This window comes from Gordionus sp. m RMFG-2023, chromosome 4 (genome assembly GCF_954871325.1).
Source record: "Gordionus sp. m RMFG-2023 chromosome 4, tfGorSpeb1-WG-v2, whole genome shotgun sequence".
Classification (NCBI taxonomy): domain Eukaryota; kingdom Metazoa; phylum Nematomorpha; class Gordioida; order Chordodea; family Parachordodidae; genus Gordionus; species Gordionus sp. m RMFG-2023.
In genome coordinates this window covers 3,127,206-3,143,408 of record NC_088778.1, presented here as the reverse complement: position 1 = coordinate 3,143,408, position 16,203 = coordinate 3,127,206, and the positions used below count along the sequence as shown (strand labels likewise).

At 26.8% G+C, this 16,203-nt stretch overlaps 1 protein-coding gene across 1 annotated transcript; it reads right to left on the bottom strand.

Moving 5' to 3' along the window:
* Positions 1-3,571: 3,571 nt before the first annotated feature.
* On the bottom strand, positions 3,572-15,586 carry LOC135928353 (E3 ubiquitin-protein ligase rnf146-like). The gene is made up of 4 exons (XM_065464800.1): positions 15,343-15,586; positions 15,179-15,289; positions 14,996-15,134; positions 3,572-4,224 (listed from the first exon to the last, which is right to left on the bottom strand). Exons 1-4 carry the CDS (start codon positions 15,465-15,467, stop codon positions 4,015-4,017), a joined length of 585 nt encoding a protein of 194 aa, XP_065320872.1. The 5' UTR covers positions 15,468-15,586; the 3' UTR covers positions 3,572-4,014.
* Between the last annotated feature and the right edge of the window lie 617 nt (positions 15,587-16,203).

Below are 16,203 nucleotides of genomic sequence, written 5' to 3'. Positions count from 1 at the left end.
AATTAAAAAAAAATCACACATTTTTAATGAAATTAAATTTGATCTTTCTTCAGCAATTTCTGGCGTGTTAATAAATGAAATATTCTTAAAATTATAAAAAAATCACACATTTTTTAATGAAATTAAATTTGATCTTCCTTCAGCAATTTCTGGCGTGTTAATGAATGAAATATTCTTAAAATTAAAAAAAAATCACACATTTTTAATGAAATTAAATTTGATCTTTCTTCAGGGAAAGGTTGATTATCGTAGATTTTTATGATTAAAATTATATGGTGAATCATGGTGTAAATGTAGGAATGAATGATTGTAAAATGATATTTATTCAAAATTCGAAAAATAATAATTCAATATCTAAATAAATATGATTGTGTAGCATTTTAAAAAATTTTATACGGCCCGCCAAAGTTCTAACAAAAATCACTAGCAAACCTAGAGGCGTGGCCCATTCCAATTAAGTTTTCGGCGTGGAGCAGCTTATCGGGGGCACAGTTCTAAGGATATTACGTATAAATAATATCAACTTCATATCTATAGACGACTGGTTATGAAATTGTTACTCCTCTTATATAAGACTAATGTCAGAGACCTTCAGAGTCAAATTTTCGTCTTTTTATGAGGCAGTTACTGACAATGTGCCTAGTAAATGAAATATCGTATAAAAAGGTATCAAATCTATAGGGTTGGTATTTTAGGCATGCTGGAATATATTTCCGGCGAAATCTTCTAATTTAAAAAAAAATGGCTCGAAAGTAATTTTAAAACAAGTTGCTAAGCGTGTTTTTTTTTTAAATTTGAAGATCTGACTCTTTCCCAAAAATGTATTCCAATTTGTAAATTACCAACACTATAAATTTCAGGCAATTAGGTAATAAATTTTTTTGGGAAGTAATTTTTTTTTTTTATATAACGTTTGTTTAGCAATTTAAAATTTTTTACATTAAAATCAAAATTATAATTCATTATAATATACAATGGTATAAATCCATAACATTATAATTACAAAAAAAAAGCATATTTCATTTTAAATCATATAGAAATTTAATCCTATACTTTTCTAAGTTGGGCAAACTCCCATTGCATGGTACATGATTAGCTCTAACCTATTAATTTGAACGTTGGTTTGACTTTGAATTGATTGGTGATCCGGCAAGTGATTATTTTTTTGATAGTTTTTTTAATTTTAAAAGAAAGTTAAAAATATCGAAATGTCAAAATACAGAGCTTGATAAATGAAGATAATTTTATCCAATTAATGGGGATGGAAGTTTGCTTCAAGGCGAAATTTTGGGCAGATGGTTGTTTTATAGAATAAAAATCATATTTTTTAAAAAAAAGTAGAAATTGCCTAATGTAATAAGGTCCGTGAAGTTGGCAGAACGACTTGAGGTGCAATTGACAAAAGTTATGCCATTGCCTAAGCATCAAGATCTCGCTTATGGGTGTCTAGACCTTTGTGTCATCTATGAGCAAACTCTTCAGGCGTGTGCAATATTATTCTGCATAAAATATTGAGTTATCCTAATCGAAATCAAATCGAGCCGTTTAACAACACTAATAGTTTGTATAATTAGGAAATATTCAGGCTAGAGGACAGCTCTCTATCAAATATTAGAATTTTTCCAATAATCCAACCCGATCATATTCTCAGCCCGGCCCTAATAAATTTATTTTCAGACGTTACCCTGCCTGGGTAAATATTATAAATAATTGACTTTGGTGTTTAACCACTCATATCTTGGGGTTAGGGCCTTGTACATAAAACAAAAATAGGGCTGGAAAACATTAGTAAAAAATTGAAAAATTGGCCGTATCAGGCAAGAGTAAAGATTTTAATCAGGCCAGGCCTAAAAATTTTGCCATTTGAAGAACTCTAATTTAGGCTCTAGGGCATCATATTAGACAAACGGCGGGCATATAAAACAGTATCTTAATAAAAACATATCTATAAATCTCCCCGAGGTAAAAAGAAAAAAATGGAAAACGAACACTTAATCGGGCAATTATTTTCGGCCGATCTAAGGAATATCAGGGGGAATTTGAAGGCAAGTTTTGCAGCCATATACATCTAAAATGTTGCCAAAGAAACAAACGAACGAGATAAAAATCCGAATAGAGCAACAAATTACCAGGATGGGCATTGCAATCGCAGACTGGACACTTTCTAAAGCTATTTCCAGAAGGGCATTTCATATTGCAAATAGGATTGCACACCCATGGATTTGGCTTGCATTTACACAGTGGGCAATCATCAGGACCCATAATCCATCCAAATTCGCATTTGAGTTCGCAAACATGACACACCCTATATGGTGTCACTGTAAATTCGTTCGCGGAAAAGATCAATCCCACGGCTAAGAATATTGAAACTACGTTTTTCATACTTATTTTTAAAGATAATTAATAATTCTTTATATATATATTTTTTTTAAAAGTAATTTTATCATAATTGTTGCAGCGCGAATTTAATTAATTTGATATGAAAATGAAATGTTGATTTTTTTGTGGTTTATATTTTGGAAAATTTAAATCTGGTAAAATTAATTTTCGGTAAAGTTAATGGCAGATAGGAAAGCGAAGAATGGTTCCCAAAAGACGATTGCTCATTCAGCAATAACGATACCAATATTCTCAGACAAACTTTTTGTTTAATACCAGATGCCAAAGAAGCAGATTTAAAAATTATCGACGAACAAACGCTTTTATTTTTTGATATTATGTCAAGCCATCCATTTTAAGTACAGAAGAATTTTACCATCTTTATTTTCTCCCTTCCGAAATTTTCTATACATTCCAAGAATATATATATATTCCGATTCCCAAACATGCTATTAGAAGCTAGCTGCTCTCCCAACCATATTCAGGGGTAGGTTTCTATCCCCCTGCTTCATTGAGTATTAGTTTACCTCTCCGTCTTACACCAAAATTCAATATTGATTACCAACACCATTACCAGTGTACCAGGGATCTTCAACAAACAGTGGCTCTAGATATATGATTCTCGATAAGAAATAATAAATATATTTTTAGAAAACAGCAATTATATAATTTAGAATTATTATTATCAAAAACTTCAATAAAAAAAAAGAAAGTTTACACCCGAATAATTGATACAAATTCTATATCATCAAAATATCCTTCCGCCGTTGTTAAACGGCTCGTTTTGAGACTTTTAAAATCGGCTAACTCAATATTATAGCCAGAAAAATATTGTCTAAGCCTAAAAAATTTATTTGATAAAGTATATTTATTTTAATATCGAGTAAACCTCTTCCAAGTAAAATTTATATTTCTTGGTCTGGGGGGGGGGGAGATAGGAGGGGGGGATAGGAGGGGGGTCAAATTTCCCCCCACCCGGTTACTAACAGAAAAATATTACTTACGCCTCGAGATTTAACTTATAGTGGGCCTGGGTAATATTTTTCTGGTTATAATATTGTATAAAAAATAATAATTCAACAAGTATCACAGTTACAAATCGATTTTTTAACAAGTATCACAGTTACAAATTGATTTTTTTTTAAATATTCTTTATTTACAAAAATGTATATAAATAAAAACGGTACGCTAACATATAATAATAAATAACGTTTCGAATATTAAAAACCGAGAATTTGTTAATTGGAATCAAGTTAGATTTACTGAAGATAGCTATTGATATTTTATTGTTAAAAATAACAAAATAGATGATAGTTGAGGTTTCATGTTTTGGGTCAATGTTGCCATGGAAGATTTCTTTTTTAAGTTTAAAATTTCGATTAAGTTTTTTAAAGTTATTTATTTACGAAAAGTATGAAAATTGAAATTAGTTTTATCGAATCTCCACTTGAAAAGGAATTATTGGCGTGAAGTGGATTGGTGAATCTTAATTAAGGTAATTGATGTTTGGGATGCTCTTCCATTTTTTGTTGAATTGGTTATTTATATAAAGTTTATAAATATTTAAGGAATTTAGTCATTTCCTAACGTAGGTAAATGTTGATGCAAAATGCTTGCCGAATTTCAGAAATTTATTCATTGAATATCTCGAGACGTAGAAGGAATTTCTTCGTTACTATCGTTATCCAAATTCGAATGGCTACCATCGCCGTGTAAATTTATCGCTTCCTCGTTGGCGGAAGGGTCCGATATTTTTATGCCAGCTACTCCTTTTGTGGGTACGGCGCAGCACTTATCTCTTTTCATTTTGCGTCTCTTGTAAGGTTCGGTTTTCCTATATTGCACCTTAAATATTAATTTTTTTTTAAATATAAATGGTGAAATCATATTATCCGGAAAAGGTGAAAATTTTGGAGTCTCTACATTTTAAATCATCTTACGGGAATCATTTTTAAATTCGAAAAAAATGATAACTGTTTTACCGGTATTCGAGCATGCGCTGAGCAACTAGAGTCCTGGCCAATGAGGTAATTTCATCAATAAAATAGAGGTCCGGTATTGGTTCGAAAAATATTAAAGTTAATTGAGTGAATGTGACAATTATAAAATTGAATTTTTAAAAAAAAGAGTCAAGAGATGCGAATAATTTACTTTTTAATTTTTATAAATATTTTGTAATAAATAGAATAAAAAATAGATGAACCTGATTTCAGACTATTATCAAAATTATTGCCAAAAAAAATAAATTTAGTCCACCATAACATTAAATATAAAGAATAGAAATATTTTTTTTGAAATTGAGAAGTCCACCTTTACAAGCTCTTTCTTAAAAAAAACTCAAAAGACCCCTAAAAAACATACGTCACTTGGGAGGTTACCAAAAAAAAATAGTATTTAATTTCACCATAAAACCTGTGTTAAACCTTTAAATTAGATGAGAAAATCGTGATATTTTTTAAAGTCGTTTGCAATAAAATTGTTCTTAAATTGTCTGGAATACCTATTTTTTTGTAAATTTAACCCTCGTAAAAATGATTCAAAATTGAGATATTCTAAATCCTTACGTCTCCAGAATCAGTTTACAAAATAATAACCGTTTACTATAGAAACATATATACTAGAAATCAGCCCAAAATGAACCGGGGTTTCTTGCCCGACTCGTAAAATATCTTTGTACACATGAAGATAATAATATTATTTTTTTATATGATAATGAAAAATTAATTTTATAAAAATTTTGTTTATATATGAAATAAAAGATGAAATTCGAAATAAAGACTTTATTGTTTAGAATTTTGTAAATTTGATAGTACTTGGAAAATTTATTTACGTTTAAGAAGATATTCGTTAAGTTAAGATTATTATAGCCGTTCCTATAAACTAATCCGACTCAGAAGCTGGTATGGTTCCACGTCAATTCGGCGCGTATCTATTATTGCTGCAAATTTATTATAAATTTATAAAAATATAAGGATGATTAAATAGAAGTCATTTTGATTGTTGGTATTATTAATTATTTCTTCATATTTATTTTAACAAAAATCCTCAATTTTATTTACTAAATGTGTAATATCTAGAAAAAAAATTTAACGAATATTTATACCTATTTCTTTAATGGACCAATTTACCCCATTATAAGGTATGTTGATTAGTAACCAATATCGGGTAAGCTTGGAGATTTTGCGCATAGAAGAAAGAAAGAAAGATTAGACCTATCTCTAATCTTATATATGATTTTGGCTACAATCTTAATCAACCGTTTTTTAAAAAATAGACCCAAAATACCCCCCACTCCCCGATAAGTACAATAATGTTAAATCCCCTTTTAAAAGTTTAAAAAAATAATTTACCCCACCCAGATTACTTATATAAAGGTCTTGGGATGAGATAAAACGATTAAAAAATAATCTAAATCCTATATCGGTAATGATCGATTTTGAGCATAACTGTAAGAGGGTGTTTTTTTTCATATGACCCAAGCGATTTGGAAACCATATACAGAGTGATGGCGAGTTATTAGCACATTATTTAGGTAAAGATGCAGGATATGAGTGGTCTATAAGAATCAAACAAATGCTCTCTCTCTTGCATTTGTTCCCATAGATGATGGAGTTGATGCTTTTTATGGACTTACAAAAACACCATTCTAACAGGATAACGAAAGGATCTTATATAATCTTATAACATATTATGTAGCGAATTAGATTGAGAAAATTCTTCGTAATAGAGAAAGACAACCACCAAGGTTTCCAATTTCCCTAATGGAATCAATATGCTGCTACATTGGAGGGAATCCCAAAAACAAATAATGCAGTTGAAGGTAATTTTTTTAAAAATATTTGCTATCTTTTTAATCATTATTACACAATCATTTTTTATAATTTACTTTGTCATTTTTTTTTACTATAGGTTGGCATAGAGCATTCTCATCACTGCTATCATCACACCATCCCCATATTTGGAAATTTTTAGATGCTCTACAGTTAGAAACAATCGTTAACCGAAGCAAAAATTGAACAATATATTTCTGGTACGTAACCCCCCAAGATCAAGAAAGAGGTATCGGGATACGGCTGAAAATATTATATTAATTGTAATCTGACTATGTAAATGGTCCGATTAATGATTATTTAAGGGGGATCGCATATAAATTTTAATTTTACGAATATAATATTTTTTTAATAGCATGTTTTGTGTATAGTATATTTATATTGAGTTAATCCATTTTTGATTATTAGCCTAAGCTTAATATTTTTTTAAAAAAAGGATTAATTAATAGAATTTAAGGATTTTTAATAAATCTAAAAAATGAGTCAGTCTTAATTGGATTTTTGGATCATGGCTGGGTCTATTTTTAAAAACGGTCGATTTAAATTCTAGCCAAAATAATATGTAAGATTTCGAGATAGAGGTCCAAGCCTTTCTTTTTCTTTCTTCTATACCCAAAATCTCGGCTTATATAACATTGGCTACAAATCAAAATTGGTCAACCAAATAAATAGGTAAATATATTGGTTGTTAATTATTTATTTTTTTTAAATTACACATTTAGTTAAATAAAATTGAGAATTTTGTTAAAATAAATATGAAGAAATAATTATTAGGACCAACATTCAAAATGATTTTCAATTTAATCATCCTTATATTTTTAATACTAAGTAATTTATAATAAATTGCAAGTGTAATAGATACGCGCCGAATTGACGTGATACCTAAAATAATATATATACTGTTACAGATGTTCAATTAAGGAGAAATAAAAATGTTCATTTATTTTCAAGAAAATCTTGGATAAATAATATTCATTCGAAAATTTTACGGAAATTAAAATGTAAATAATTCATTAATTTTATCGATTCATGGAGATTATTGATTTCGAATTTAATTTATTGATGTATTTGATAATTATTGATTTTTATAGATTAGTGAAAAATTGAGTTGGTATTTTTTTTTGTTAGATCAGATGTTCTTTTGTTGAAGGATTTGTGGACATTGTTTGTATATACTTAAATATATGTTTATGATACGATGATGAATGTAAGATTAATATAATTTATGGGAAATAAATGTTAAATGTTCAATATTTACGATATTTGGTTTTCACGATAAATTTTTATCATTTATATTCTCTGCCTTCTGTGCTTTTATCATATCAAACCATTTTACATAATTTTCATAATATTAAATAGTAAGAAAATAAAATAACAAGAAAATTTCCGCAAGATGGAGCTTTAAAGGTATCATAAAATCTTGGAGGATTATAAAGCCATGCACCAAAACCTATGTGCTCGTTCTAGTTAGGATTAAATTATCATCAGGCATAGAAATATTTTAAACAAATATATATATCAAGATCTTACGAATCTGTAGAATCTAACTGTTGTAATTATTGAAAAAAAGAAGAAATAAATTTAATATAATACATAAGATGTCAGTTATTTTCTGACAGGGTATTAAGTTTTCCTTGGGGGAAGAAGAGGAGATGATGATCATGGGGTGTATTTCATTGTTAGGAAAAACCCCTAGTGGGAGATGGGAAAATATTGAATAAGATGTCAGCTGTGAACCTTTGGGAGATGAAGAAATGGATAATAATTATATTAAATTTTGGTATATTTTTTTGTGTTAATGTATAGAGATTGTGTTGATGTTTTTAATAAATAAATTTGAGTCTTATTATTATGAAATTATGGTTTGTTTTGTGTTATGGGATATGGTTTGTAATATTTATGGTTTGATATAGAGGTTTTTGAAATTGGTGCACGATGACTATAGGATAGTTTCGATTCCAGGGTTATTCGGTATTTTAAAGGTAAAAACAAAATTTTTGTATAAATATTATATGAAAAATTTTAACCATGCAATGTACTAAAAACTATATAGATACGTGAGTTTAAAAATTTCTATACTTTTATATTTAACTTTAAAAAAATGTAAGATTGAAAGTAGGTAATGAGTATTAGGCAGAAATATGGAAATAAGATCAGGAATTTAAGACAGTAATATTTGGTATATTATCTTATGTCTAGATGTATATGGTACATCTAATTTTGATCATTATTTGGTATGCCTTAAAACTCATTGAATGGTGTTATAGGTATTCCGTCATAGGAAGCTGAAAGACCTCATGAACAGCAGGACAGAAAGGATTGTTAAATATTTAAATATGTGAAATTTATGAAAATATATATGAATATAGACTTTTGTAATAAAGTGTGTATTATTTAATTATGCATTTTGGGTTTGTAAAGGGATGAATATGTATGGGATAATTTATCATTAATTAATGTTAATATATTGCATAGGTAACATATGATATATTTAACTATGAATTATTATTTATAATGTTAATATATTGTATAGGTAACATATGATATATTTAATTATGAATGAGAATTTGAAGGAATTGAAGTATGATGAAGTCAGAATAATATCTATAATGTTAGATGTGGATAGTTATTTTGATTTAGTGTCTGCATTTAGTGTATATATAAATTGGATAGGAATTTATATGATACATTAGATGGTGTATAATATTTTTTTTTTCAAATTATGAAATCATATTTAATATATATATTTTTTTTTAAATTATAAATTTTTATAAGAAGTTTTATTTGCAATTATTATATTATTTGTATGGTATGCAATGATGTGAAGGGAAAATATTTTTACAGATAAGGTCAGCCCATGTTGAGGGGTATGCCTTGAGGTGAAAATATTGTTTATGGGGAAAGTTTTTTTTTTGTAAATTTATGCTGCATAATACATTTTTTTTAATTTTTTTAATAATTTTATAACACATCACATTTTACTATTTAATTATGAACATATTTTTAAAGAAAAGACTCAAATTATTTTATATTGTGAAGGTATATTAAAAATTCTTTACATATATACCATATAGCCCATTATATTATCAATTTTTGTTACTTTGCATTCTACATTTTTGTGAATTTGTGCTAATTGTGATGACAGAGTTAGGTAGAAATGGTATATTTTTCTTAGGATACTGAGTAATTCCTAGATGGAAAATATTGTATTTTCTACATATTATATATTTGTTCCTTCATATATAATATTAAATGTATTTATATACGTATGTATTGTAATTTTATTTATAATCTTTGTTCGGCCAAGTTTCGCAATTATTTTTAATACCTAAAGATGGATTTTTATATTCATTTTAGGAAATATTTATAAAGATGTAGCTTTGTTTTTTTCACATGATGGAAGAAAAATTACATGTGTTGAAATTGCATTTCACACATAGACAATGTTTTCACATTATATTATTATATGTAAAATCATTATTTCCTAATTACCATGAATCATACCCTAATAATGTATATTATAGCTAGTAGTTCCCAAATGTCTTAAAATGAATAAATTATTATGTTTTGCGGATATTACATTGTCCATATTAATGTTCCGTAGATTATAAATGCAGATACCTTAATATACATGTCATTATTGATAATGTCTGTTTTCGCGATTTTATATTGAAATATAATGGAGTTATTATATTATAAATCATCGTACGGGAAGATGATTCGATAATCTCCTGAACGTCTTCAAGGCTTTCCGATACAATTTAAAGAGGTGATTCGATACAATTCAAAGGGGCGATTCGATACAACACCACCACAGAGAGAGGGACGCTGGGCTTGTGAAGGGTGGGCGTGTTGTAATTATTGAAAAAAAGAAGAAATAAATTTAATATAATACATAAGATGTCAGTTATTTTCTGACAGGGTATTAAGTTTTCCTTGGGGGAAGAAGAGGAGATGATGATCATGGGGTGTATTTCATTGTTAGGAAAAACCCCTAGTGGGAGATGGGAAAATATTGAATAAGATGTCAGCTGTGGGAGATGAAGAAATGGATAATAATTATATTAAATTTTGGTATATTTTTTTGTGTTAATGTATAGAGATTGTGTTGATGTTTTTAATAAATAAATTTGAGTCTTATTATTATGAAATTATGGTTTGTTTTGTGTTATGGGATATGGTTTGTAATATTTATGGTTTGATATAGAGGTTTTTGAAACTAACCACTTCCTGTTAATAGTTAGTTTTTTAAAAAATTTATAATTTTTAACTATACTCGATATAATCCCCGGAAGTCCAGTTTGTGTCCCAAAAAAGCTTCAACGAGGATGACACTTTGATTCCTCTATAGCATAAAATATTTTTTAACTCTATAGTTCCTAGAGCCCTCCGCCCAATGTGCTGTTCTTATATCACAAAGAAATTTTTTTTTAAATTAATCCTGGAAATAAAACCTCAAATTAATAGTGCGCACAAATTGAGCGTTTGCGGTACGTTTTTTCCCTTGTTTTAAAATTGAAACGTACAAATATCGGTAAACATATATTTATTTATTTGTTTATCCTACCTTAATATATATATTTATAATAATCTATATATTTTAATATTGCTTAATTATATAATATTTTATATTTTTCAAGACACTAGAAATAGAATTAAAGTAATCTTTATTACAAAAAAAATAAATAGATTTAGAAATAATGCATATTAAATTTCAAATTTGAATGATATAATTTGATTAAATATATCTAATAATTGCTAAATAAATTGTATAATATTTTACAAAATAATTTTAAATTGTCTAATTTTTAATAAAATAATTTTAATTTACATTTTTCAATCTTTAATAATGTTAACTCAATACTTTAGGAATATTGCCTAAGCCTCAATATTTCGCAGAGACCTGCATAGGTACCATTTGTACGACCCGGCCCGGATTTTTAAAAAATTATATTCGACCCGGCCCGGGTTTTTTTTAAATTTCAGACCCGGCCCGGATTTTTAAAAAATTATATTCGACCCGGCCCAGGTTTTTTTTAAATTTCAGACCCGGCCCGGATTTTTATTAAATGTATTTTATTTATTTTTGATTTTTATGATACAGTTGTATCATGCAGTGGAAATTTCATCTCCAAGCTAATTAAAAATTTGATTTATAATTATTCATATATATATTTACCTTAGACTAATGGTGATAAACTAGTTAATACTAATATAGAATTCTTATGGTCTGGGTGCAGCTGGCTCCAGACCATTTGTTGAGTTTCCAGTAAGGTTCAGAATTTTTTAGTAACATTATCATCCCACATTCTAAAATTCTATAATAAAGAAAAAGTTGAAAAATTTTAAGGATCAATTGAACAAAATTAAAATGGGAAAGTCATCAGGATCATCAGGTACCAAACTATCATACAGATGGTATGATTATATAAAATTCATGGAGCCAACAATAAAAGACAGGAAAACTACAGAGAGTTTCTGTTATAAAGACAATACACCAAAGGCAAGTGGTCCAAAAATAAATGCTCTTGTAGATGAAAGACTTTTGGCACTTTTGGGAAAGGGTGCCATCTGAGAGAACCAGTAAAATATATATATATATTTAACATTATTAGAGATTGTATCTCCAATCAATGGCAGTGGGTTTGAAAAATATGAGCCATTTAAATAAATACTTTTTTTTCAAATGTGAAGTGGAGCAATCAAAGGATTCAAACACTACAATTGAATTATCACCTACAAATTCAACAGAAACACCTGCAAATCAAACAATCATTAGATTTATATAATGGAAATTATATCAAAAATTTGAAAATTGATTTGTTTTATTTTTTTTTGCAATTTTTATTTTATATAATAAAGTGTATTATTCAATATCCTTAGTGGCCATTTTTGAAAATTATAATAAAAAAATTATTTTATTAAATTAGACAATTTAATATTCTCTCGTATGTTCTAGTGAACATTTTAATTATTAAAGATTGAAAAATATATTTAAAATTATTTTCATTAAAAAATTAGACAATTTAAAATTATTTTGTAATATATATATATATAAATAAGCACACTATTCATAATTTATTTATCAATTAATAGATAATATTTAATATTATATCATAAATTTATAAATTTGATTTGATTTACATTATTTGTAAATATATTTATTTTTATATAATAAAGACATCTTTATTCTATTTCTAGCATCCTGATAAAATGTAAAATATGAATAAGCAAACTATTCTATATAGATTATTATAAATATATATTATATATAAATTATGTTTAAACAAATAAATACATATATTTATAGATACGGACCCAGCCCGGCCCGAATTTATTTAAATATAGAAATTAATCTTTATAATTACTCAAAATAAAGGACATATGTTATATGTCGTTTAGTTTCAATAAATAAATCAAATATTTTTATTTTACATAAAATATTCAATATAAAATTGATGAATTTAGATATATTTAAAAAAATTTCCAGGGTCCAAACCGACCCGGCCCGAACCCGATAATTTTAAATAGAATTAGGCCCGGCCGGCCGGGCCTAACTTTGCAGATCTCTAGTGTGTACGTTTCAATTTTAAACAAGGAAAAAAACGTACTGCTTTCAATTTAAACAAATACGCGTTACGTTAAAAAAAACGTAGTGCAAAAACGCGAACGCCCAATTTGTGTGCAATATAAAAACTACCAAAAAAAAATACTATATTATAAGAAAATAAAATTTTATTTTGCGTGCTTTTAATATTTTTATATTGTTTTACAAAAAAAAAGCCCAAAAAATATTTATATTTAAATTCGACTTGGTTATGAAATTTGTATCCATTGTCTGTATAAGGTATTTTTGGTTCTCCAAAATATATTGAGTATAGAAATGCAGTCTTTAGCTACATTGTCAGCCGTTTTTTTAATTTTAAAAGGTCTCAAAAAAATAACAAAACTACGTAAAATAATCTTGATAAACAAATATATATATTTGTAATCAACATCAGGTTGTGATTGCATGTCAACCAGGTCCCATCTTATAGTATAAAACCAATTATGAAATGATAAAGAGGGTAAAAAGTCCAGTCCACAAAGACCGCTAACCGGGCTGATTTTAAAATGGCCTCCAGTCCAGTCTTTTAGGGTCCACATTATTTAAATAAAATTTACAGGCTAAATATTTTATAAAATTTAATTTATGGGATAGATATTATTTTTTTATATTAAGAAAAATAAATTCAAATTTATTTAATATACTATCAAATATTTTTTACAAATCTAACAGATACTTATAAAAATTGGGAAATATTTATTGTCATTTCTGTTAAGAGGTTATAGGGGGGGGGGGGTAGTTACTTTGGATTTGGTAGGATAGATTGAGTGGGGTCCGGGGGGGGGGGGGGGGTAGATAAAAGGTAATTTTTGAGGAAGATAAAATTCACTGCATGGAGATGGGAGGGGGGGGGAGTGTAGAAATCTCTGATTACTAATATTTTTTCTATATAAAATTTAATAGGATTCAATAAAGACAAGACGTTTTAACTTTATTTATTTTTCCTTGTTCTCCGCAATATTTAAAAAGGTCTAAAATATAATATGTACTATATATCGACCAAAACATAACTTCCATAAAGTGGCCACATTTAATAGTGGTAGGACTATGTAAATAAATAAAGAAAAGCTATACAAAGGTAAAACAAAACCCCAAAAATTACGAGGAACAAATAATTAAAAATAATAACTGTCATTCAAACCAATTTTTATTTAAAAAGTTGACACCCAAATATAGAAAAAAATAAACTAAAAGTCAGGATACCAAATTTGAAGATATAATTTTTGCAGAATTATAGAGCCATAACATTTACATGAATAATAAAGTTTCTGATATTTAAAAAGCTTTATAAATACTTTTAGATGCGGAGCTTTTAAATTAAGGGAAATTAAATAAAGAAAGAGTAAATTATACACTAAAAATATGGTCCCAAAATGTAAAATCTATGCAGAAGATTATTATATTTAATTTAACTGCACTTTATTAAGCTTAAATTTAGACAATGAAGAAACATAAAACTATCAAAAGAAATTTCTATGCATCGTCAGAGTTTTAAAACCTGAATCTTCTTAAATTTATAGGAAGTAGCCAGAACCATTTTTTTTTGTTTAAGGGTCTAAACTTTGCATCTAATATAAATTTGTCAGATCAAAAATTATGTAAATTAAAAGGAATTATATATTATCTTTTATTTTCCCACAAAGATATAGCCTCATAACTGTGCACAAAATTAGGTATTAATTTTTTTTTAAATTTCTGAGTTATCAAAATTTGGGATGCAATAGTACTTGTTTGCAGGAGATTTTCTCAACTATGTTGTAAAGGGTCAAAAAATGAATGATTGGACTGATCCAATCTAATATTAAAATACTGTTATATCCTAAAAAATTTACAATTTTATATTAATTTATAAAAATTTTGTATCATTGTTTATTTAATCTTTATAGAATTTGAGCAAATAGAAATATTTCTATAAAATAAAAATTTTTATTGAAATTGTCAAATGCATGAAAATGAAAATAGTCAGTGATAAAATATATATGAAGTGGGATAGTAAGTATCTAATTTTTATAAAGTTGTCAAATTTATAGCTTGTATCTAATATTTAGTTAGGTTTATAGAATAATTAATATCTTATTTATTTTAGAAAAAATTGAAAACTGTAATAATGATTTGATATCAAATTAAAAGTAAAAAATAAATTATAAGTAAAAAACTTTGAATATATAGATAAAATTACCATATTGATTAAATCTATAACATATATATTCCCAGCAATCATAATTTCAAACAAAAATTTCATATCTCTTAAATTTTTCTCAATCACATCATTGTTTTGATCTTCATATAACCACCATCCACCCTGCCCTTCATAAAGCCTAAATAATTAATATCATAAATACTTTCATAATAAAAAAAATACCAATGGTAATCATTCTTAATTGACTGATATCTTTCTTGTATTTTAGTTAAATCTATAATTTTCCCATTTGTTAAAGAATCAATGGATATTTCATGCCTACATAGAGCACATCTATATAATAATATTTTTAAAAAAATATTAATTAATATACAAATTTATTCTACTTTTTACTAATTAAACAAAATCCTTTAGCACATAGAAAGCAAAATATGTGACCACATTCTAATATTATCGGGTGATTGCAAGATTGAAGACATATGGGGCATTCTAAGGAGTCTAAATTTTGCATATTACAGGTATGGGCCCTCTAAATTTGACGATATAACATAGCTGCTAGATAAAATATTCCTCATTATCGTCAAACTAGATACAAAATAATTTGGGAAAACTTTACATGAATAGCTCCAAAAGTGGGTGTAACTAAACTGAGAATTGCCATGTAAACTGCGAATGGACAGGTATAAATTTATTTATGGCCTATCAATTATATTTAAATATATAAATAATATATTTGTATTATGTAAATCAAATTTATTTTCAAAATTAAAATTATCTAAATTCAAAATATGTATAGAACAAATACGTTACAAAAATATCCCATAATAAATTTAAAAAATCATAAATATATTTCCGTTAGATGGCGTAATAGACTAAAAATTTAGTGTAAATAAATAAAATATGAATTATAGAAGCATAATTTTTTATTTGGATTAATTTATTTGGTATAAGCTATATAATCATAAAATGAATCCATTATTATTTTTTGAGTTATGATGTCAATTCTCAGTTTAGTCAAAAATATTTAGATTTTTGGGATTATATAAATGTCTTATTTTTTTGACTCATTTTGTGTAAACTTACTCATATAATCTTAAAATGAAAAAAATTAAGTTTCCGTCATTATTTTTTGAGTTATGATGTCAATTCTCAGTTTAATCAAAAATATTTAGATTTTTGGGATTATAAAAATGTCTTATTTTTTTGACTCGTTTTGTGTAAACTTACTCATATAAACATAAAATGAA